The 26,583-nt window shown below is 36.7% G+C and overlaps 1 protein-coding gene across 3 annotated transcripts in view; it reads right to left on the reverse strand.

Annotated features, from left to right (window-relative positions):
- ZNF521 (zinc finger protein 521) overlaps positions 1-26,583 on the reverse strand; it is a 312,636-nt gene that overhangs the window by 256,326 nt on the left and 29,727 nt on the right. For all 3 annotated transcript variants that reach the window (XM_049769548.1, XM_049769546.1, XM_049769547.1), the window contains one exon: positions 20,804-20,983. Coding sequence is in view for 2 of the 3 variants with exons in the window: in XM_049769546.1 (XP_049625503.1) it covers positions 20,804-20,983 (180 nt within the window). In the remaining variant the exon portion in view is untranslated. The remainder of the gene's footprint in view (positions 1-20,803; positions 20,984-26,583) is intronic.

A 26,583-nucleotide genomic window follows, 5' to 3' on the forward strand; every position in this document is an offset into this window, starting at 1 on the left:
GTGGGGGGAGGACTTAAAACTAAATACCAAATATGAATTCATATTAATTCTAGTTAAACCTCTTAGGATTCTGGAAGCTATTCAAGCCTGGAATCAAACTTGTGGGAGTTTTCATAATCACCTTTAATAATAGTAACAATTAATACTTTATAATAAGCATTCACTGAGTTCATAATGCCAAGCATGGTATTAACAAAAATATATCCATTATCTCAGTTAATAGATACACTCCTGTGAGATGGGTGCTACTACCTTTTTATTATTGTCCCCAAATTAAACAAATACGATGTTACATGAAAATTGTAAGAAACTTGTCTAAGGCCATGCAGCTAGTTTTGGGAGAACTGAGATTTGCATTTAGTTGGCCAGATGCCAGAGCCCAACCCTCTATCCATTATACTGACATTTTTACCAGTCCCATTAACTACACAACTCCTTTTATTCATTTGAACATTTGAAGTTTTGTTAATTCATCTTTCCTTTCAAAGATTGGGAAGAATTAATTACTACTGAATGATTACATTGATTTCTTTAAAGCTAATGGAATTTTTAATGAAAATAATACTGGAGGAGATGATGGGAGATTGAATATCAAAAAAAAAAAACCAGCTATAAAAGCAGCCCCTGACTCCAAGAAATGAAGAGTTAAATATGTCTGGTAAATTTTTTGTGTGGCAGGGCATGTTAGTGGGCATAACCAATAATTCCTAAGTAATGAGACTTTCCAAAGGGATGTACAGCAATACAGTTTTGAAAGAAAATCACGGTGCTCTCTGAGAGAATAAAACACCCTTCTTATCATCCATTTATGATATTTCCATAATGCACTAAATCTCATATATCAAAAATCCTCATCCTGAAATAAAAGAACACCAGCCCATTGTAATGCTTTAACTTATGTCACTCTTTCAGAATAGCTTTCACTGCTTGTAACAGCCTCACCCTTATACTCAGATCCAGAAATCTATGAGATAACCAAGTTGTAGAAAAGAAACTCTTCATTATTAAAATAGAAGAGAGGGCTAGATCAGAAATCGTGGGGGGGGGGGGAGGCAATTCACCATCCTACCTTTGAAACTTGTTTCTTCCTCAGTCCTAGAACAGGTAGGTGGTAGCCTCCCAGAGCTTCTTGCGAAATCAGAGAATCAGAGACCTAGGGCTTTCTCTAGAAAGGCTCTGAACATCAACAGAACCACAGTTTTTATTAAGCACCAAGACCACCTCTAAGGGTAGTGAAGATCAAAAAGACTTAACTTGAGCTAGTCCAGCCCAGATAGGCTTTAGACATGTATGTAGAAAAAGATGGTAAGTAGGAAAAATCTCTGTTTTGAGTGAAAACAAGTTGTAAACAAACAAATACAAGGAAACCATGGATAAACTTTATTTCCAGTGAAATCAAGTTTTGAGTTGTAAACCAACACTTGCTTGCTCTTAATGGCTAACAACTACATCTGGATAATTTAATTCCCAAAATATTTTTATATTTGATCCTCTTTGCCATTCCTGATTTTAGTTTTAGCTTCTTTTCTTACTTGTTCAATTACAAAGCTACCAATTTAAAATCCCTCCCCCTACATTGTCTCCTCTCATTAACTCCCCACATGCAATGCATTTAGTTCAATATGAATATGTCTTCTACTACCTAAGACATTCACTGGCTACCCATTACACAAAACAGGAGATCATCTAAATGCAATATTAAGTGAAATTTTAAATATCCAGTATATAAAACAATTCTAGCCTTGAATCTTCTGTTTGCAGAACATGAAGAATCCTTGCTAAAATAAATTTAACTCTAACTTTACAACACCTACCTATGAGGCTCCTCAAAACAAATTAAAAAGCACAGAGAATCAAAAATTTTATTCCTTAGGATAACTTGCATATCCAGACCTTAGCTTCCATTGTAGATTCACTGTAGTAACCAGTATTCAAGATGGATTTCAGTGATACTATCTTCCTGTATCCATATATCTTTCTTTAATTCTCTTTCATTATAACACAATTGGTTAATTGGGGCTGTCTGACCAACAGAATATGGCAAAAGTCATGGAATGTCACTTTCAGTATTAAATTATAAAATATTTCTCTCGTCTCCTTCTCTCTCTGATCTCCTTGCCTTCTTCTACCTCTTATGTCTCCTTTCTTCATCCCCTCTTCCTTTCCCATTCCTTTCTTTGTCTCAGATAATTTACTCCTGGGAAAAGCAGATAGAACCTATACCATGTGCCATGTAGCAGAGACTTGAAGGCTTCAAACAGGAGCCATCTGATCAAGGCTTATCATGAAATCTTCAGTCCCATTCAAGCCTTAACTGCAGCTGTGGCCAACATGAACTGCAACAACACGAACTGCAACCTCACAAGACACCCTGAGCCATAACTTCTCTGAGTTGTTCTCAAATTCCTAATGACAGAAACTTTTAAATAATTTATGACTGTTGCTTTAAGTTTAAACAACCTGGAGGAATGTATTACACAGCAACAAATAATACAAATAATAACACATTCCTAGTTCTTACTCATTCCCTCATTTGCACTATTCCTCTTCCTTAAAGTTGTCCAAAAGATACTATGCTGTTTCGTATCTCTTTCCTATTCTTTGTCCTGTTGAATTGTCCCCTCGATCTCCCTCAACTTGCTAACTCTTCCTACCCACTTAAGGATAATATGTGGTCAGGGAGGGGGCAGTTCTGAACAATAGTGGGATCAGTGAGTCCTTTCAACCATTATTTTCTTTCAGGGATCTTGTGCCCTCTATATCCAGTACTCATCTAACAAAGAGTGGGACCTTAAAAAAAGTATTTATTAACCAAATTCCTGACACATAAATATAACTATCTAGGAAAACTACTGAGAATTATTTATTTCATCATCTCTGCATGGTTTTCTTAATATAACTAGAAATGGTACCTATCTTCCTTTAAACCTATACAAACTGCAATATCTGAGTCAATCAAATAGCATTTAATTAACCAATATTTATCTGTTTCAAATTGATATTCACAAGAAGAAAACTATCACTACAGAGCTACGAGGCACCTGTTTCACTTTTTTGTGACCATTAGCAAAAGGTAAGACAAATCAGAAGCTGACAGGCAGTGAGCTAAAAAGCAAAGCAGAAGAAATGAAGGCAGTCAGCTCTACTGCTTCATGACCAGCCCTTGACTTCAGCCAAATAACTAAAGAGCATGAGCAGCTTCAAAACAAACTTCAATTTGATTTCCACATGCCAAAGAAAGTGATGCTCACAAATAGCATATCATTAAAAAGAAAAGAAATCCTGGGGCCGGAGAGATAGCACAGTGGTAGGGTGTTCACCTTGCATGCGGCCAACCTGGGATTGACCCGGTTCAATTCTGGGATCCCATATAATCCAGCCTGCCGGGGCAATTTCTGAGTGCAGAGCCAAGAGTAACTGCTAAGCACCACTGGGTGTAGCCCCAAACCAATAAATCAACCAATAAATAAAATTAAATTAAAAAAAAAAGACTGGTGCAATCCCTATATTTAAAAAAAAAAATCCTACACAATAGGAAAAAATACATACCATGCATGTGGCAAAGACTAACAGTCAAGATTCATAAGGAATTTAATAAAACTAAATAATAACAAAAAACCAGAATGAAGAAAGGAAAACAAGAAAAAAGTGAGAACTAACCAGATATTTCATCAAAGCAGGTATAATGATAGCCAACAATCATATAAAATCATATAAAAATGCTATTATCAGGAAAATACAATCAAATGACAATGAGCATTGGGATAATGATTCTGTATGGGCAGGGACTATGATAATATAAATTTTAAAGAAGTGTGAAATTATACTCCAAAGGCATAAACAGTCTTATAAACTCAATAATTAAGAAATAGTATATTGTTTCTCTCAATAATGAGAAGTACCTTAGAGGGAAAAAAAAGCATAACTAATAGAAACTAAAATGCTAAACATATGCTCTATTAAATAAAACCTGGAAAAGAAGAAATCTTAGAAAGGGTAGCATAAAGAGGCACTAATATAGGAAAAAAGTATTAGAAGAACATGAGAAAAAAATTAGCTCTCAAAACCTCAAATAAAGCATAAAATATTTCTTTTTCAATGCAAATAAATATATCTAATATAAAGAAACCAGACACTATAGTTACACTACAACTTCTGTAGTAGTATTTTATAAATACAAAAGCATTTATAAAAAAAATAATAAAGGAAATACTCTGTATAGAAAATAAATCACAAGTAACAAAAGTAAGACAGAACTAATAACTTTTTTAAAAAAAAGTATATAGGTGAATCTAACAACCTAATGATTTAATCATGATGAGAAAATTGATAAATTATGGGTAGATCACTTGCCTTGTATGTGACCGACCTAGGTTGGATAACCAGCACTGCATAAGGTCCCCTGATAATCACCGAGAGTGATCCCTGACAACAGAGCCAAGAATTAGCCCTGAACACTGGCCAGTATGCCACACAAGTAAAAGTGAGTTAAGTAAAAGGCAACCTAAATAATATACACTTTAATTCTCAAATTTGATTTAAAAGTGTTTGTTTCTACAAGAAAACCTTAGTGTTTTCATTAGTGTGCTGTCCGGAAGAATTATTTCTGGTGCCAGAGATAGAATAAGGGGAGGATGCTTGCCTTGTACACAGCCAAACAGGATTCTATCTCTCATACTCCATGTCATTCTTGAGCACTACAAGGCATGATCCTTGAGCACTGCAGAGTGTAGCCAAAAAATCCAATAAAATAATTACATTTTTAAAATAATTTTAACAATGATAGCCTACTCTATAGAAAGTATATTTTTGAGGGCCAGAGAAATAAAGCAGTGGTTAAGTGCTTCCTTTCCACATGGCTGGCCCCAGAACAATTCTCAGCACTGCCAGGGGTGATCCTTAAGCATAGAGCAAGGAATAAGTCCTGAGCATCAAAAATCAAAGAAAAAAGTCTACTTTGTAAGAATGATAGATAATAGTAATTACTTTTACTTTTATCTTCTGTCTTCCTGTGGCCAGCTTCTAGTCTACAGAGGATCTCAATCTCTGGTTCTGATTAGTCATATCAAAAAGCCAAGAACTCTAGTGTCATTCAAATGGATACAATTCCTGGAAAGCCATGTAAGGAAAAATAAGCCTTTATGATATAGATAAACTGGCTTTAGAAAGGATATTTCTCAGGCCAGAGTGACAGCATAGCGGTAGAACATTTGCCTTGCATGTGTCCAACCCCAGAACACCCTAGTTCAATTCCAGGCATCCTATATGGTCCCCTGAGACTGCTAGGAGCAATTTCTGAGTGCAGAGCCAAGAGTAACCCCTGAGTCCTGCCAGGTGTGATCCCCCCAGAAAATAAAAAGAAAAGAAAGGGTATTTCTCAAGTCTAATTAGAATCTGCACTTAATAGTTCAGAGTACATGACTACTTCATATATTTAATATTAATCACTCATTTCAAGGTCCAAGTTAGTGCAATTCATCACTCCCGTCATCCTTGTCTACATTTTTTTAGTCACCAGGGGGAGCTAATACTGCTCTGTGGGTAAGTAGATCAGGACAATCAACTGCTTTCCTTTAAGTGGAGAAATTTTTAAAAGATGGTATTAAATAGAATCCAACCGTAATCACAATATCCATAGAGTAAATCAATCTTACATGAAAAAATAAAATTCGGTATATAACTGACTTTTTTGTTGTTAAATAAGTTAGAATTAAAGTTCTTAATTAGTGGAATATTGCTGTGCTTGGGAAGGAAAAGAAAAATCCAATCATACATGTATAATTGTTTTCAGTTCTTTTATGGTCTTATTCACCACACATTTTTGTACCTATGTCCATTTATTTCACTCATCCTGTTATTTCCTTGGTGTAAGGTAGTACATTTTAACAACTAATCATTTGCCCAAAAAATATTCCATATAATTGCATTACAACTATACTGATACAAATGTTTCTTTATCCTTTTGTTTAAAATACTTCCTTCTGTTTCAAATATACTTTTTCGCACTTTGAATGTGTGTTCAAAGAGTTCTAACCAATAATCTACTTAAATTCATTCTACAATTCACCCAGGAGATACAATCCCTTTAAACTTTGAGAAGCTCCAGTTGGAACAAAGAGGGGGAAAGGGTTCAGAGTTAGCAGAATAATCACCTCTAATCGATCAATTTCCCCTAAAGGTAAAGCTGAAAGAAAGAAAGAGTGAAGAGTTCCAGTCCAATTCCTTGAAGTTTAAAGGAACTAAGCCCTGAGGCAGAGTGTAGAATGATTCCAGCCTTCCCCTCCCAAGGCCTATTAAGAGGTCATAGATCTCTGTGACATTGCTGCTATTCCCCAAAGACAAGATCCCCAGCCATGGACTTAGCACAAAGACTGGGGAAAGAGTCTACTTTTAATAGCATCTTTAGCAACCCCTCTCCCTTCTAAAGGATATTTCAGTTCTCAGGATCTTAATTAGAATAATTTAAAAAAATCCTAAGTGCAGTCATGCAGAAATGTAAAAATCCAACATCGTACGTTTTATCATGCTGAATTTCACTTTTGAGAACTGCCTCCATGTGGCAGAGCCTTTGTGTGCATACAACTGTAACCAAATAGCCAAACATTGCCCTGTTTATAATGCACTGAATAGCTGCACAGGGCCTAAGAAAGAGTTGGTCTCTTTTAATCCATCTTCTCCACAAAAGATGCCCCAAGTTTCTACATCCAAATACAGTACCTCTATTTATAATTTTCACACTCTCCATAGGGACAAACTAACAGTTTTAATTATCATCAATGACCATCAAGAATTTAGTGGGAATTCTTGAAGTTGATCTCTCTAGTTTGTGTTTTTGACATTTTATTTACAATTTGGCCCACAAATCCTGAAACCACAGATTTAGATGATTACAGACCCACTGTCAGTTAAACAACTGAAGCAAAACTATTTATCTAAAACAGTTGTGGTTTCACAGACATCCAAAGGTAACATTTTCTGCTACACAGGGAAATGATCATTTTCTTTTTATATTCTATTCATTTCAAAACTCTCAAATTAATTAGGCAGCAGGTAATTTGGGAATAGAGGTACAGCTAACATGATATTCTCCATTTAGGTTTTAATTGTAAAATAAAAAAATAAATACAGCTGTTTATTTTCTATTTTCTAGGAGATTTCATAGGCAAATATATAAATTTATTCATAATCAATACAGAACCAATACCAAATTTCTAAAATCACATTGAAAAGAATAGTTCTTTTATTTTAATATTACCTGTATTTAAGCACCTTGATTACAAACATGATTCTAGAAGGGTTTCAGTCATAAAAGAACACCCCCTTCACCAGTGCAACATTCCCTACACCAATGTCCCCAATCTCTCTCTTCCCACCCCCCTCAACTGTATTCCAGAGAGGCATTCTACTTCTCTCACTTATTAACATTACTACCATAGTTGTCAGTATAGTTATTTCTCTAACTGCACTCACTGCTCTTTGTAGTGAGCTTCATATTGTGAGCTGTCCTTCCAGCCTATTGTCTCTATTGTCTCTGGGCATTATTATAATATTATAATTACAATAATTATAATAATTATTATAACAATGTCTTTTATTTTTCTTATACAACATAGATGAGAGGCTGGCACGATAGCACAGCGGTAGGGCTTTTGCCTTGCACAAAGCTGACCCAAGACAGACCTGGGTTCTATCCCTGGCATCCCATATGGTCCCCGAAGCCAGGAGTGATTTCTGAGCGCATAGCCAGAAGTAACCCGTGAGCGTCATCAGGTGTGGCCCAAAAACCAAAGAAAGAAAAAAAGAACATAGATGAGTGAGGCTATTCTATGTCTATCTCTTTCTCTCTGACTTATTTCACTCAACACAATAGATTCCATGTGTATCTATGTATAGGAAACTTTTATGACTTCATCTCTCCTGATGGCTGCATAATATTCCATTGTATATAGGTACCACAGTTTTCTTTAGCCATTCTTCTGTTGAAAGGCATCTTGGTTGTTTCCAGAGTCTGGCTATTGTAAATAGCGCTGCAATGAATATAGGTGTGAGGAAGGGATTTTTGAATTGTGTGTGTGTGTGTGTGTGTGTGTGTGTGTGTGTGTGTGTGTGCCCAGGGTATATCCCTAGGAGAGGTATAGCTGGATCATATGGAAGCTCAAGTTCCACTTTTTTGAGGAATCTCCATATTGTTTCCCAGAAAGGCTGGACTAGAGTGCATTCCCACCAGCAGTGAATGAGAGTTCCTTTCTCTCCACATCCTCGATAGCACTAATTGTTCTTGCTCTTCATGATATGTGCCATCTCTGTGGCATGAGATGGCACCTCATAGTTGTTTTGATTTGCATCTCCCTGATGATTAGTGATTAAGAAATAGTTCTTAAGTTAGCCTTTCAGGCATGTCATCTGTTTTCTTTGGTTGGTTGGTTTTGGCTTTTGGGCCACACCCAGTGGCAATACTCAGGAATTACTCCTGGCTTTATGCTCAGAAATTACACCTTGCAAGGGCCTAAGTGATAGCACAAAGGTAGGATGTTTGTCTTGCAGGCATCTGACCTGGGATGGACCTGATCTTGATTTCAGCATCCCATATGGTCCCCCAAGCCTGCCAGAAGTAATTTCTGAGCACGGAGCCTGGAGTAATCCTCCCTCCACTTGGGTCTGATGAAAAATGACTGACTGTAGGTTTGGGAGTGTAGCTCTGAAAACCATAGACAATTCCAGTTCTAGGGAAATAAAAACCTGTTGACCACTAAAAAAAATAGTTATTTATTTTCTATTTCTAGGATATTTCATATGCAAATATGTAAATTTATTCATAATCAATACTGGCTGGGTGTGGCCAACAAAAGAAATTACACCTGGCATGCTCTCGGGGATAGGTAAATGCCCTCTCCACTGTGCTATCACCTCAGCCCCTTCTATTTTATTTTTTAACTAAGGGGAAAAAATCACATCTTGACACACTCTCACAGCCTAACTCATTGGTCAGGTCCCTCGTGGCCAGAACTGGAAGGGTAATATGGTGTTGGATTAGCTATTTCTCTAGTCCTAATTTTAATAAATTAACAAATGTAATGACTCATGATTCATAGTGGAAAAATGTAAGTCATCAGTAAAATTCTTTTTTAAGTTCCAATTATAATATCTACAAAGCATTCCAATATCCCTGAAAAAATAGAATGATTATTTTGCACCCATATCTTGGAGGAAATTTTCAGAAGCAAATATATCAAGAAGGGAATCGCTGATCAAATACTAATACCAAAAATTCTGCTGCCTCAAAAGCCACATGAAAATGAAGGCCAGAAAGAAATGCATCAGTAGAGCACTTGCTTTGCATGTCGATGCCCAGTATTTGGTGCCCAGCACCCCTTATAGCTCAGATCCCTACCAGGAGTGATCTGAATGCAGAGCCAGAAGTAAAGTCTTAAGAGCAACCAAGTATGAACCAAATCTCTCCTCCACAGACAAAAAAGGCCATATAAGAATTATTATGAGTTTTTAAAAGGCAGGTTTTTAAAAGACTGAAATGATCTTTTCTTAACACCCCCCCAAAAAAGGGCAACTCTTTCAGTTAACCCTCAGAGAATAGGCCCCAGTAACAGGTGATTAATTTTCCTCTGGTGTTAGTTGGAGAGTTTCATCAAGGCCTGACATGCTCAGCCCACCCCTTTCTCTACAACTGAAAGAAGTGGTGACCCAGGAGTGAAGAATGGTGGTCTGTACATTCCAGGTACATATTCTCAGTTAGAGGACACATTCTGAATGCTACTTAGCAACCAATTGGAACAGACCTCAGCCATAAACAGCAACTCAGAAACCAATCACACCTTCCTGAGCAAACACTTGGGTGATGTTTCTATGGGCAAATTTAAAAACATTGTTCAAATGTCTTTGAGATGTCCTACATCTCAAAATAATATGCTCTTGGGGCCGGCGAGGTGGCGCTAGAGATAAGGTGTCTTTCTTGCAAGCACTAGCCAGGGAAGGACCACGGTTCGATCCCCCAGCGTCCCACATGCCCCCCCCCCCAAGCCAGGGGCAATTTCTGAGCGCTTAGCCAGGAGTAACCCCTGAGCATCAAACGGGTGTGGTCGAAAAACCCAATAATAATAATAATAATAATAATATGGTCTACTGTGTGCAGAAAGAAGAGATTATTGGAGTATCTTATTTGATAATAATTTATCCAATCCACACAAACTCTTCACATTCTGAGAAGTGATTTTTTAAAGTTTCTGCAAGCAAAGTGTTGAGCACTGGTCATCAATAAGATAATAATAACTGACACACCAGTTCCTAGTAAAGCTCTTGTTCAGACACAGTCAAGGAGGGCAAAAAAGCAACAATTTAGTCAGAGCTGACCAGAGATCAGCCAAACCAGACTGAGATTTTTAGAAAAGCTACTTAAAATATGAATGTGCATTCAGCATCAATAACAATGTACTTCCATAAGAAATCAAACAATAAATTGTGTCCTTGTTGGCTTTGTAAAGTTTCTTTCTCAGTCCTAAAAGTCATTAAAATGAAATGTCAAAATAGGGGAGGGGAAAAAAAAAGGAAAAAAGAAAAAAATGAAATGTCAAAATAAATCATACATTTTAAATGGTCTATTTGTAAAACCCTCTTTGTTTCATATTTACCTCATCTTTTTTAAATTTCTGTTTTAATATATGCTGTTTCATAAAATGTTATATAATAATAATCTCTGTAATGTATTGGTAGACACATAATAATGCATAATAATCTTTTAAAACAAAAACAATCTTAGAACCACAGATTTAAAAACTTAGAAGCATATGGAGAAGGGACTTGGACATAGAATCAATGAATGCCACAAAACTGCTTTTGGGAGGACACAGAAGGATTTAAAAGATGAAGTAGGGTAAAAAGCTGGAAAATATTTCACATGGGAAACAAGGAATTGATCAAAACGAATGGAAAAGGAAATAAATACATACAGTGCCTTAAGCCTAATTAACATAAAACATAATTAATAAATATATAAATGATTAATAATAAGGCATGAATAATGAATATAGAAATTAATATAGAAATATGCAAATAAAGTTGCAATGCCTTAAGCCTAATTAATATAAGCTAAAAGTTACAATATCACATTCATTACATATGATTTATTTTAATTAATGTTTTGAAAAGAAAATAGCAAAAAAAAAAATTCTAGAAACTTGGGGCTGAAGCAACAGTATAGTGAACAGGGCATTTGTCTTATACATGGCAGCCTTGGGTTTAATCCCCAGCATTCCATATGGTCCCCAAGCCCACTAGGATTGATCTTTGAGCTCAAAGCCAAAAGTAAGCCCTGAGCATTGCCGAATGTGGCCCAAAACCCAACAAAAAATCTTATCTTTCATTATGTTTTCACGAAAATGTTGTTTTAATTCCATAAAACCATTATTTCTGCTATTCCCAATGCCAACAAAATATACTGTTTAGAGTGCTTAATTTTCTAGTGGAATCATCAACCTTCTTTTTTTACTTTCCCATTACAATCATATTATACATGTCCAATCACCTTAACTTATTTTAAATATTCTTTAGGGAAAAACATTCTAGAAGTCTTCAGTTCACAGTCTCTGTACAGCTCCTAGAATTTTTTTAAATGTCTAGAATCAAATTAATAATTTTCTATTATCTAACATACTTTAATACAATCTCGTCTTATTGTTTCAAGTTTATTTTCCTCAAATATGTGAATGTGTACAATAATATTTGTTGAAAACACATAAATATGATTAGGGATCTATAAATCTGACTTAGAAACACATTCCTCCAAAGTACACAGCCTTGCAGCCATATATATCTACCTATTGACCTACTAATAATATAGTAGGCCAGAGGATTAAGACCATGTACAATTTAGTATTTTTTCTGTTTTTCACCAAGACATACTAATGAAGTGAAAAAACCCTTAAAAGACAACTCAAGTTTGCAAATTAGCAGAAGAGAAAAATCACTCAGAACAACGAGCATACAGAATTACCAAATGCACTTTACACATTCATCCTGTTAAGTGTAGCTTAGTTTTGATGATTTACAATGCTAGTTCTTACTCAGTTTTGTAAGCATAATAAAGTCTCAGTAATCTCAGCCTTCCCCTAGCACCCTGCTATTAAATCTTTGTTGAGAGGTGTGATGAGACCCCTCTGGCTTCCAGCCCTCCCCACCCCCTGAGGGAATTGGCAAGAAATGATAGGGTTTGTGGATTAGTAAAATGAGAGGTTCTCTGTGCTTTTCCTTCTTTAAATATATATTTTGATAATCTGTCTTCTGCATCAGAGAGTCCCAACAGCATTAACGTGTTGATTTCCCTGCCTTCTCAGCCTCCAGGAAAAAGAGAGCAAGGCTGGGGCAAGACAGGTGGTTTCCATCTCGTGCTACAATTGAAGAGTGGGATTTAATTTTTCCTTTCACCTTTCCCCTGTTTCCTTCAAGCAAAATGACACACAATTTACATGTCTTAGATTGTAAATTAAAGGAACATTGCACCATGAGGAAAATGGCAAAGGACAGAGATCCCATCTCTGTGAGCTGCACCTTGTCCTTTGCTGTCTTCAGTTGCTGTTCTGTCCTAGATCAGAATTCTGCTCCACTACTCACCCTTGCTGACAGGCTCCATGAATTGTGTATGACCCTCTAAAAGTCTGGGTGTTACCCTGAAGGAATTGTGTGTTCGGTTCACTTTACAGATGGATCTACTCACAAATTGGCATGTGGCATACTCAGACCCAGGCTCACTTTTTAATCTGGGTTCAGATTTGATCAAATTGCCCTACAAATGACCTTCTTCCCTGAGGATTTAGTGCAGACTAGTCTTACTTGGCAGGACTGTCCCCATTCTGTAAAACTTTTGATATACACTAAATCAGTTTTCATCCAGGCAGACTCTGTAAGGAACATGTCCCACCCGTGGGGATGACAGTCACCAAAGAAACTGATCTCGAGTTACCAAGGAAGCCCTTAGTTCAAGGATGGGAAGAATCGCAGAACAGTTCTCTCACAGCAGAAATACCCTGGGTAAACCAAAAGGCATCTGATCATAAAATACCTCAGTGTCCTGTTATTTTGCAAATCAACAAGATTTAACTTTTACTTCTCTACTAAGTCTATTCTACAGTCAATCCTAAAAAGCAGAAGTCAGGGGCCAGAGTGATAGTGATATTTGCTGCCTTTCATGCATCCAACCCAGGTTCAATTTCTAGCATCCCATATGGTCCATCCCCCATGCACTGCCAGGATGATTCCAGAGTGCAGAACCAAAAGTAGCTCCTAGTCTTTCCTAGTGTGGCTCAAAAAAAATCTAAAACAGGGGCCAGAATTATAGCACAGGGGTAGGGCATTTGACTTGCACTTGGCCAACCTAGGATGGATCCTAGTTCGATTCCTGGCATCCCATATGGTCCCCAGAGCCTGCCAGGATTGAGTTCTGAGCACAAAGCCAAAAGTAACACAGGGTGTAGCCCAAAAACCAAAAATTAAAATTTAAAAAATTTAAAAATAAAATATATAAAACAAACAATAAAACAGAATTCATAATGCCTTCTTTCTTCAAACAAATGGTCCACCCCCCAAAAAAATTTTTTTGGTTATGGATTCTAATGAGGTGCAATTAAGCCTACAAGATTTCAAGATTAACAAACAGAAAAAAAAGGGAAGAAAGAAAAAGAAGAAGCTAAAAAGAAAACAAGAAGTGGAGGTGGGAACAGAAGGACCCAAACCCTCCAAAAGAGGCAGAAAAAAAAAAAGAGTAAAAGTAAGTCTTAAAAAATGGGCAATCGGCAGGAAATTAACAAAGGTGCAAACAGAGCTCAAAAAAATACAAAAGATAAAAGAATGAAAAATAGCAGTGAAAGAAAAGTTAACACTAAAAGTGAGGAAAGATGGAAATATTATTCTTAGCTCAAACTAGCCCTTTGCTTGTCCAAGTCAAAATTAAGGGGGGGGGGGGTGCTGATATGAGTGGAAAAAAGTAATACCAAGAAAAGGGTTAACTAATCAGCAGGAAGCAAAAATGAGGCTGTCAGCCCTCCAAACACACAATAAAAGGCTGTAACCAAGGAAGAAGGAGAAAGCATCATGTTACTTTTTTAATGAGACTGCTTCCAAGTATGTTAATCTTTTCCAGATTAGACTGAAGGGCACCCTCAGTCAATTCCAGTCAACTTTGATACCTTCAACCAACATGATTCATGGTTGTGTTTCTATTTTTTACTCTCTCCCAGGTTACTATTTTTTTCTCCCCCCCCAAAATGATCCTGAACAAAGCCAAGGTCCATCAGATTTACCTTTCCTGAAAGGTGTCTCATTAAGTCAAAAATTGTGCATTTTTTTCCTTTGATTAAAATGTTGCAATATGTAAGTACAGAGTTGATTTTTTCTGCTTTAGAAAACCTAGTGCCAATGTAAAGCAAATTTTATTGGTGTTGAGTTTTTCCTATATTTTTTAAAAAGCACATAAATATTATCTTTACCATGCCACTGTGCTAAAAATAAAACACTTTCTGCACTGATATTAAAGTTGTATAATACAAAAAATTTATTTGTATAATTTATAAAGTTCTAGAGGAATAATGTCTTTTGCTTCTATTCCACTTCACAGAGCTGAACACAAGGATAACTAAATGATAGGAACTCAATAAAAATAGACACTAGAGTTCAACGGGCTGGAACACATGTTTTGCATGAAGGAAGTCTGGACTCAATATCCAGCACCCAGTTCCACATTGGCCCCTGAGTTCTGCCAAGATCAAACCCAAAGCACATAGCCAAAAGTAGCCCTTTTGCATTGCTGGGTAAACCACTACACTACCAAAAGAAAAAACTAAACACTATCAATATATCTGAAGTTTTTTTAAATTTGATTTTAAAGCTAACTTTTGACATAAGAGCTAATTAACTGCATGCAAGTGAAGACACTTGCTATGCCAGTCAAGCTCACATTCCTTTACCTTAATGTTAGTGCTGAGGCTTTTTCCAGTAAAGTTTGCTCTAAAGCTCCAGCTAGTTCACAAAACACAAATCTTACTGTCTGCATTTAATGGGATTTTTCAAATTGTATGCATTCTGCAGGAAATGAATCAAAAAAATTAAGTGCATGAGTTATAAAATGTAAATAATTCATAGAGATTATCAAAGCACACCCAAAAGAATGCTAAAAGAAACCAATTACAGGGGTTACAGAGATTGGACAGCCATCAGGGGCCCATGAATAGGACCAAAGTTTGGGTTCTGGCACCACATAAGCCCCTGAGCCCTGTTAAGGTAGTTGTGGTGGTGCCTGGCACTGCGGACCCAAATAGTACCACCCATCAGGACCAGCATGGATATGTTCAACCTCTTCAACTGAGTACTAGAGCCAAGTGACACAGGAGGAAAAGAACCAAAAAGTAGGACAACACATATGTTGGTGAGGGAGCACAATAATTGAAATTCTCAAATATGTGGAACTATAAATGGTGAAAGTATTCTGGAAGATTTTCATTCCCTTAAACTGTCCCAACCACACTACCACTTTCATTTGACTCCCTCAAGAGGAATAAAAGCATATCTATAGAAGGGTCTACAGGAAGATCACAACAACTTTATTCCGAATAATTAACAAAATTCTACCAAGAGTAGAATGGAAATTAGTAACTGAATATTCATGTGGTGAAATACTATTCAACAATAAAAAGAAGCGCATTAGTCAAATACACAAAAGGAAAAATTGTGCACACACAATGCTAAACAAAAAAGCTGGATACGACATGTGTCACAGATAGTGTAATTTTCTGACAAGAAATGTTAGAATAGGCAAAACTGATTATGGCTTAAAAGCAAAAAATAGATGGTTAATTCTAGAGGAGCATTATTGGCCAAAAAAATGAGAGGAAACGTTCTAAGATGCAAAAAATGACAGATGCTAGGAAGGATGAGGGTCACATGGGTATATGCAATTTTGTCCATATTCATCAAACTGTAGTTACAATTTATAAATTGCACAGTGTATATGTTACTTAAAATTACAGCAGCAATAATTATAGACAAATACTCAGTACTAATTGGTTGGCTTATTTATACTGATGGGAAGAGCAATTAATTTTGAAAATATTTAATATTCAAGCCCAGTGATTTTCAACCTTTGTGCACTAGCCCACGCTCCAATAAGAAGACTGTCAGTTAATATCCACTGCACTCACCCTGTGATTTTCAACCTTTTTATTGCCCAAGGACTGGTATTGGTCAGAGGAGTAGCAGTTAAAACCACTGATGTAGCTGCTACATAACCAGGAGGTAAATTTTAGTAAGTCACCAGAAAATTTCGGCAAACCAATACTGGTACATGAACCACATGTTGAAGAACAGGGCTCTAGACTCAGACAAATTAGTAAACATATTTAGAATAAAAAAAACTAGATTTTTATTTTTACTGCTAAAGTTGATGACAAATATATTAAGATAAAAGACTGGAGTGGGGCCGAAGAGATAGCATGGAGGTAAGGCATTTGCCTTGCATTCAGAAGGACAGTGGTTCGAATCCCAGCATCCCATAAGGTCCCCTGAGCCTACCAGGAGCAATTTCTGAGCATAGAGCCAGGAGTAACCCCTGAGCACAATCGGCTGTGACTCAAAAAAAAAAAAAAAGACTGGGGCTTACTTGAAACACTAGATTGTATCAGAAATATCAATATGTACACATATTTATACCTGGTTTTGATAGATGAAATATATAAATGCATAAATGCATTTATTTAAAATATACATTTTATAAGCTATATTATGGTATATTACGTGTATTCTATTAAGCATATATTCCTTAATTCTGTTTGCTAGATTGGTCTATAACCAATGTACCTATAGAAATGAGCACACATAAATAATGATCTGTTTGTTTCTGAATATTTTGTCAGAGCCAGGGAAATGACTCAAAAGAACTACAGTACATATCACGGTTCAATACTCAGTACCACATGTTCACCTTAAGCACTATCAGAATGAACTCAAAGCACTACTGGTATGCAATCTTCACCTAAAATAAAGACATTGTAAACTGAATATTTTATCTTTATAAATGAATTAGAAAACTTGATTAAAAAAGGTCAACTATATTACAAACAAAACAGTAGCTTTGTGAAGCTAAAACGTCTGTTTACAGCAGAAACTAAGTAAATCTTTGAATATCAATGAAGATATTATTAAAATGACACAGGATCCAGTTTAAAGAGATTCCCATTTGCCAAATATTGGGCATCTGGACACCAAAGTAACAATGCTGACGAGTGATGATCCACACAATGAAATAATAAGGCAAAGCCCATGGCAACATAAATGAATTAGAAAAGAAATTAATAGTTAATTGTGACTTAATAACAGGGATATATTTTGAGAAATGCATCATTACATGATATCAATATTTTCAAGTTTAAATGAATATAGATGGTACAACCTACCACAAACTCAGGTTGTATGATATAGCCTACTAGCCTACCACGTGAGTGGTCCACTGTTGAATAAAATGTTAAGCAATGCAAAATCAACCAATAAACACAGAAGCTACTGGATTAAAATATGTGTTTTATCAGACTTGAGACTACCTAGAGAGTAATATGTAAAGTGTGTTCTCACAAATTACTTATTACAATAGAATATTGTAATGCTGTGCCACAGAAAGTTAGTGGATGTTATTTTAAATCAGTATTTAATGCTAAAGTGATCACTTGGGATACATCAATATCAAGTACTTCTTGGCCTGATCCACTGAGAAAGGGACATCACTTTGATGGTGTTCCTGACACCATAGTGCGTGATCTAAATTAAATCATGAATAAACCAAAGACAAACCTAAATGTAAACAGGTATTCTACACATAGACTCTTAAAATGCCATGGTCAAAAGAGGTAAAGAAAAACTGAAAGATCATCTGAAGTGAAAAAAGATTAAAAAAATTTCATGTCAAATGTTATACATGATCTTGGAACCTGGAGAAAGAAAACACTACTGAAATTTAAATTTATTGAAACTGCTGAAATCTAAATATTGATTTCTAATTACATTAGTGGTTTTCAACACCAAGCCAGTGGGCTCATGACCATCCACAGGTGTATCAAAGATTGAAAACCACTTGATTAAATCAATGTATTTTGTGGTATTGTATAAGATAATGTTTTTGTTCTTAGAAAAGCATAAGGGATTTATTTGGAGAAATGGGATGTCTCCAATCTTAAGCTATTAAGAAAATGGTAATGAAAGAATGATACAAACAGGTGAGGTAAAAGTTAAACTACTTAAAAGTATAAACTATAAAAAAAACTTAAACTATAGCCAGGAGGTAAGATGCATGCCTGACATGTGGTAGGCCCCAATGCAATCCCCAGAGCCACATAGTTCCCAAGCACTGTGGGGTTCATCCCTTAGATCCCCAAGTGTCCAGTAATCTCTTAAATCACAAATCCAGAAAACAACTTACTCCTAAGGTTCTAGCATTTGTCAACCACCTGAGAAGTGCCAAGAGTGGACGTTTAAGCATTGTTTGGGGACCCCCACTTCACCACCCCTAAGGGAAAAATCTGAATCAGATGAATGGCCTATAGTGTCCCATGTTTTATGATTTTATTATTAATAAGTTTGAATTGTATCAAAATTAAAATAAATCTTTAATGTATTACCAATGTTTACATAGGCTACAACAATCCAGAAACATCATTACTGAAAATACGGTAACAGGATATTTATTAATGAGAATCTATGGTCTACTAAATTTATTCAATATAATCCCTTCTTGAAAAGACATAGTGCACTTTTATAAAGCTATTAAACTGGATTTAATCCAGCATTTCCATAATAATCTATTCAAGAAACCTGGTTTAAATGGAAACACATTAACATCTTGCAAAAATATCAATAATCTGTGAACAGTTGGAAAGAAATTGTCTAGTAACTACATTTCCTAAGCATGGTTAATAAAATATTCACACTAGAAAAAGTAAATAAAAAAGAAAGCTGTAAAGAAATACACACATAAGCAAAAAGAATATAAATCCAAAAAGATAATTAGGTGCAAATATTGATCTAAAATTTCCTACCCAGTCTCATATAGTATACTTTTTAGAATATATTTTTAAGGCAGTAGAGTTTTCTATACTGGTGTTTAGTTTTATTTAGTCATTATGTTGAACACTTTATTCTATATACCATGACTCTGTTTTCACAAACTGCATAGTAGAACAGACTCTATGCCCCATGAGTGCCTCCTGTGGGCATGTACTGTGCAACATTCAAAGAATACAACATGCTAAGATACAGTTTCCTATTCATCAGCTTTCAGTCCAACAGGGAGAAGGAAAAGTGAACATAGGCTAATGTTTCCTTGAATAAATTATATTTATAGCAAAAGTTATTGTTTTGAATTTAAACAAATATTAAACATTATGAATCTGAATAAATATTGAAAAGCTTTTTATAACACAACTTTGTTCTAGCTATCTAATAATAGGCTCTGAAATTACAGAGCAATAATAGAAAAGGAGAAGGAAGGAGGAAGGAAGGAAGGAAGGAAGGAAGGAAGGAAGGAAGGAAGGAAGGAAGGAAGGAAGGAAGGAAGGAAGGAAGGAAGGGAGGGAGGGAGGAAGGGAGGGAGGGAGAGAGGGAAGAAAGAAAGGAAGGAGGGAGGGAGGGAGGTGGAGGGAGGGAAGGAAGGAAGGAGGGAGAAAAGGAAGGATGGAAGGAGGGAGGGAAGGAAGGAAGGAGGGAGGAAAGGAAGGATAGAAGGAGGGAGGAAAGGAAGGATGGAAGAAGAGAGGGAAGGAAGGAAGGAGGGAGGGAGGGAGGGAAGGAAGGAGGGAGGGAAGGAAGGAAGGAGGGAAGGAAGGAAGGAGGAAAGAAAGGAAGGAGGAAGGGAGGAAAAAAGGGAGGGAGGGAAGGAAGGAGATAGAAGGGAGGGAGGGAAAGAAGGAGGGAGGGAGGAAAGAAGGAAGGAAGGAGGGTGGGAGGAAGGGAGAGAGGAGGGAGGGAGGAGAGAGGGAAGGAAGGATGGAGGGAGGGAGGGAGGTAGGAAGGAAGGAAGGAAGGAAGGAAGGAAGGAAGGAAGGAAGGGAAGGAGGGAGGGAGAAAGGGAGGGAGGGAGGGAGGAAGGAAGTAAGGGAGGGAGGGAGGGAGGAAGGGAGGGAGGGAGGGAGGGAGGGAGGAAGGAAGGAAGGAAGGAAGGAAGGAAGGAAGGAAGGAAGGAAGGGAGGGAGGAAGGAAGGAAGGAAGGAAGGGAGGGAGGAAGGAAGGAAGGGAGGGAGGGAGGGAGGGAGGGAGGGAGGGAGGAAGGGAGGGAGGGAGGGAGGAAGGAAGGAAGGAAGGAAGGAAGGGAGGGAGGGAGGGAGGGAGGGAGGGAGGGAGGGAGGGAGGGAGGAAGGAAGGAAGGAAGGAAGGAAGGAAGGAAGGAAGGAAGGAAGGAAGGAAGGAAGGAAGGAAGGAAGGAAGGAAGGAAGGAAGGAAGGAAGGAAGGAAGGGTATGGAAAGGGGGAAGATGATGGAGAAGAAAGGTGAAGGAGAGGGAAGAGAAGGAAAGGGATAGGAGGGAAAAGAAGAGAACATTCGTCATTATCTCTAACAAAATTAGATACAACTTAAAATCTAAGAACTGTGACAGTGTTTGTCCCCAAACTACCATTTTAAATTCTTTCTAAAAACAATTGTAGTCTTACCTAGGTAGATAGTCAAATTCAGGAATAAAATATTAGAAAAGAAGTCGGGACAAACTGCAAAGTTTCCAAAATAGAATAGTATGAAAAGACAAGTAGTGCTAAGTATTATTTACCTGTCAGCTGACATTGATTAATCTTGTGTTCAGTGATGTCGCTCAGTGATTCAAACACCTGGAGGCAGCTGTCACAGCTGTGCACAGCTTCGTCTTCCAGCTCCTCTCCGTCTTCCGGCCTCTTCTTACAGTCTATTGCCTCTCCATCGTCAGTCTTGTCTTCAAGTTTACAGTTGGGGTCTGAAAGAAAATCAAGACTGTAAGTGTGTGGTTTAAAGGTAGGTTCTTTTAAAGTAACATTTAATCTTCTTCCTCCCCCAAACAGAAATACCATTTTCTTGGAGCTGCAACACAAAAGCTTCATTGCAGATTTTATTTACAGACCAAAATGAGATTTCCTTAAAATAATTCAGTCCATGGTGACTGATATTTTTTTCATCTCCTCCATGGTGTAGCCCTTTTCCTATCTCTTCTTTCAAATAATCTGTTTTACATAAATTGGCTGGGGAAGGGGGGCTGCTTTAAGGATTTTTTGCTTAAAATAGAGAATAATCACTTTTAAAATTTTAACTGTCTACAATGCAAAGGAAAAAAGTACTTGAGAATAAATTCCTTTTCTGCTAAATATACTCTTTCATGGGAAATTACCAGAATTAGTCAAAAGTCTAAAATAAGGCACGTCAATTACCGTAGGCATGAAATTGATCTTTACTTATAAACTGATCAGAACAGTTCCTCCATTTTTTGTCAGTCAGCAATAGCAAAATAAGCTCTGCCACAGAGTAAAATATTGTTCCAAACACAAATTCAAAAATATTAATGTCTCACTTCTAAAATCATTAATAAATGAAACAATATATAAAGGATTATAAACACAAAAATGGAGTTGGAGTAATTATGGTTAAAAAGCTAAACCCTTAGAAAAGGTCAAAATAGCTCCATTCTAATCTAAGAATGACACACGAATACTAAGAAATGATAAGATGGCAAAACACATGTGATGTTTTTACTTATAGCTCAATACATGCCTTGTGATTTTTTTTGCTCAATGAAAAGAAGTACCCACAAATTTCCTCATGCAGAAAAGCAAGGAGCAGATTATCTACCTCTTTCCAAGAAATTAGGACAATATAATCTATGACTTAATTAATGGGACTATATTCTTTTTTTTTTTTTTTGGTTTTGGTTTTTGGGTTACACCCGGCAGTGCTCAGGGGTTACTCCTGGCTCTACGCTCAGAAATCGCTCTTGGCAGGCACAGGGAACCATATGGGATACTGGGATTCGAACCACCATCCTTCTGTATGCAAGACAAATGCCTTACCTCCATGCTATCTCTCCAGCCTTGATGGGACTATTTTCTAATAGCAAAACATCCTCCAAAGCCTGATTATATTATAACAAAATAGAATTTTCAATGAAAGTCACAAAAGAGTTGTATCAAGATATTGAATGTTTAATAAATTATCTGGTGTCGAATAATTTATATTGAACATATATTCAATATATTATATATTGAAATTTATAATAAAAAACTCACAGGGTCAAAATCTGCCAAGCTTTCCTAGAAAAGTTAAAAAAAGGGCTAGCACACCTCTACCCCTCTATCTGAAAATGCTTTCTGCTATGTTATATGTATATGCTTCCAGGAATCCACTTACACAAGTCACAAAAGGCCTCTTTCTGGCAATTGTTCCAAAGCCTTTCTTCACATCTGTAATAAGCTTAACCATATCACCACCCTTCAAATAATTCACATATGCCAAAATCAACTTACATTTCAGTATACATAATAATCTCCTTGGTTTGTTAAAAAAATAAATAAATAAAGCAGAATTCCCAACTCAAAGAGCAAGTAGTTTTTCTTTGGTTGGTTTCAAAAATAATGAGTGTTTAAGTAAATTGGTAATTTAGGTTGATTTGCCATCTGGAAAATTATTATCTCAACACTCTCTACAGTACCCATTTCAATAGACTGGGGTTTAGATGGCTCAGTCCTAGGGGAATAATCACAGGATCTTTTTTGCTTATCTTGAACTTTGCTCAGCATAGTACCATGTCCAGGTGAATGCTTAGTAAATATTATTTAGTGATGAAGAGAATGTAGTAAAGAGAAGATAAAATATAGGGCATAAAAGTCCTTTACTTGTATTTTTTTGGTAAGCAGAAACAGACCAACTCCCTCCGAATTAAAATCACCAACGTGCCTACAATTCCAAAATCGACATTATATGATCCACCACCTTTGACTTTGCTAGTCTCAATCATTTCATTGGAGCCAGAGACACAACAAATGAATAGCAGTTCAAAGATTTCTAGCAAACTAAAACCAAGCAGTAAAAGGTGGTCAAATGAAAGTAATTCAGGAAAATAAATAATTATCTAAATTATGGCAAGCTGGCCCCCACGCCATTAAAAGCTTGTCAGAAGGCAGCCTGCACACACGGAACACTCCCAATTGTTTAGCGTGAGTTTCCAGTTTCTCATAAAACTGACAGCACTCAGGGAAATATGGGTGCTAGGCCTGAATTTTAATATGATTATTTAAATGCTCTACATCAAGTTTGCAGGCCTGTTTGTTTTTAAATAAGGGAACATTCTGAATGCTTTAAGAAATATGCTGAGGAAAAAAACCCTTCACCTTTCGTATTCATTATTCAAGAATGTGGCCACTTTACATAAGTTCAATATCAAAAATAATCAAATACTCAAGAATGCATGCATGATGTTTTAGCTCTGAAAAGCTAAAGAGCTCCAGTTCATATTTCTGTCACTGTTGCTAGTCATTAAAATAAGGGTCATTTTAAGACTAATAAAAAATATTTTTGCTTCCCCTTCTGCATTTACAGATAGAATCCTTCAGGGACTGAAGTCAGTCAAGCTTATTCACTTCTGCTGCAACTTTAGGAGGCATGTTCCAGCCAACTGGCGAAACTGTTTTTAGGTCACCACTCAAGAGGGACCCTCTGGGGGGTGGGTGCGATTATAGCCTATGATGCCTTGGTGTAATGAGTGCTGGAATGTCTGTCTCTCTGTAAGGAGATGTTTTTCCACCTTCCACTCTAATGAATTGTTTTCCATTCATTCAAATGATGAGTTCATTTGTGTTTGAAGGTATTTCTAATTTCAATAAATGTTGGAAGCTTCTAGAATACTTACACTGTTAATCATTACTTTCCCACAGGTGGCTATACTCCAATAATTTTTTTGCACATGACCTTAGTTATATAGTTTTTATACAGTCCTTTGAGAGCCAATCATAAAAAATAATTGTATTATTCTACTAGCCATCCAAACCTCTGACTTAAACCTAAGGCATTATAAACATAAGGTCCATGCCTGTAAGTCCAGCCCTGCCACCAACACCACTGAAAAAAAGAAAGAAAATAAAAAGAAAAAAACTGTTCACCCCCCTCTACTAGACTATAAACTCACTCATGGACAAGATTTTAAACATCAATGTGAACCCCTCCAGCACTGGAACTACAAATCCTCTCATAACTGTGAGAGTCTTCTCTGTCCTCTGCCCAAAAAACACAACCCAACAAGCCTCCATTGCTAATTATCTCACCTGAACAACCAATTCCCAACCCATTCCTTCAAGACAATGTTATGAAAGTGCTCAGTTTCCAGCCTTCTAACCTAAATAAAAAAAGCTCAATTTGGCAATAAAAGACACAATTATAAGTATCCGCACTTTTCAAAAGTTCTCCCTCCATTATTTGTTTTTACTAAAGAGGCACAGTAGCCCTAGCTTTCCATTAACCAAAAGAATTCCAAAAGGGATTTTTCTTTTATATCAAAACACAAACTAGTGTTCATATTAGTCTTGCTGCAGCTTTTCTAGAGTGGCCTGAGCAGAAAGAGGTACAGTCCGGCTTCTCTCAAGAACTACTTACTTTACACAGGCTGGATATTTGACATGCCACCCCGCTTTTGTTGCATGTCAGTGTCATTTTAGGTCTGATATGTTATTTGGTAGGATTTGGTAAGATTTATCTGGAGGTCTGGGAAGGCTCAAGACTTTTTCCAAATAAATTAATAGCAATTGTTCTTTGCTTTATGCCATTTGGCTTCCACAAGATCACATAGGAATGTTCTACTTTAGAATAGCAGGGGGAAAGCTGCATTCTTATAAAAATAAATGGCAGTTTTCTGTTTCCAATTTTGTTAGCATTACTTATAAATGGAAATTTTAAAGAAGCATGATTTTCCTCTTATTATGTTCTCTGGCAGGTGGTTCTTCCCTTCTCATCCTCCTCTTCAGATGGGTTGTTATTGCTATAACGTGGTTTAATAAAATTACAACTTTAGGGAAAATGAAAAATTGCCCTGGCTTAAAAGTGTTGGCGGCAATAAACCCATGGACTTCAATTAATTTCAAGTGTGGGATCAGATGAAGGCCAACCAGCAGAAATTCTATTCTGTCCATGTAAAAATGAGGTTTCACCACATTTACTTTTTATAACCTATATAAAAGTCAAGTAAAAGTAATGAATATCTAAAAGCCATCTCAGTGGACTGGCAAAGACTATCTGTATTCTTGAAACTCATCTTACATATTTCTCTCTGTGCAACAAGGATTCCATGCCTGATCAAAGCTAAAATGTCAAACCACTGAGAAAACAGCCCAATTTCCAATCCATTTCACTGCCTACAAATGGACCTCCTTCCAAGCCACTTTTGCATGGAAAAGCACTGGCAAAAGAAAGAAAAACTAAGAGATCATGTGGTTATAATTATTACCAGGCAAGGAATATTTCTGCAGCTCAGTAGTAAAGTAAAACTCTGTCGCTCTCTGCTCCCAATAGTGTCCATCGCAAAACAACTGCCTCATTAAATCTCTGCAGTAAGATTAATATGCCGTAGCTGCACTACATTTATAACTTGGTACTCTATAAAAAGCACATTTAATGGTAAGAGCCAGAGCCTAGATACAAAGTATTACTATAAAAACTCTGGCAGTGAGTTCACAGTGCAGGCTCTCTATCCTTTTTTGCAAGAGATATAAATGAGACTTTTCCTGGTTAGTTTTAAGCATGCAGTCCTACCTTTACAAACCAGAGTCAGTTTGTATGAGTGTGGCAGCAATGGAACATTCTGAAGCTGATGTAAATATGAATGCAAGAAGATTACTTAACAACTAAAATTGGCAAGAGATGAATGAACCCAAAATACTCCACTTAGACACACATGCAAACTTAAAACTGGACCATTTCCTAACAGTTTGTTCTCTGGTCATAGCCAGCTTTTCACCATATTTAACAACCATGGCATGAATTACTCAATCTTAAATCAACCCACACAGTGCCAGAAAGCTCAAGAAACTACCAGCTAAAATATGCATACTGCCTTAAAAAAAAAGTCTTGGATTTATTATGATGCCTTGACCTTGTGGTTCTTAATTACATTAAATAAGGAGGGGAGAAGATCCAAAAGGTGGTTCCCCCACTCTAGTACTAGTAGGCTAGTAACAATATATTTGTGCAATTTTAGAAAAAGCTGCCTTTCTTTTTAGAAAGCTGTTCTTTCTTCCAAGGGTGCATTTCAAAAACAAACAACTCCCCCCCCCCAAAAGAAGTTCAAAACTCTACCTTATTTTTCAGGGCTCCATGATGCCTAGGCAAACAAATAATTTATACAAATGTATCTCACATACAAAGCCCCCACAATTACTACATAAGATGCATTTCGAATTAACAACCATCCATCCATGCTACTTGTCTTCTTTATAATCCATCTTTTAACATTTAGCTCAGGGCTAGAGAGATACAATAGAGAGCAGAGACCTGCCTTGCATACAGTTGATCTATGTTCAATCCCCAAAACCACATATGGCC

Source organism: Suncus etruscus, chromosome 3, assembly GCF_024139225.1.
Source record: "Suncus etruscus isolate mSunEtr1 chromosome 3, mSunEtr1.pri.cur, whole genome shotgun sequence".
In the NCBI taxonomy this organism is placed as follows: Eukaryota; Metazoa; Chordata; class Mammalia; order Eulipotyphla; family Soricidae; genus Suncus; species Suncus etruscus.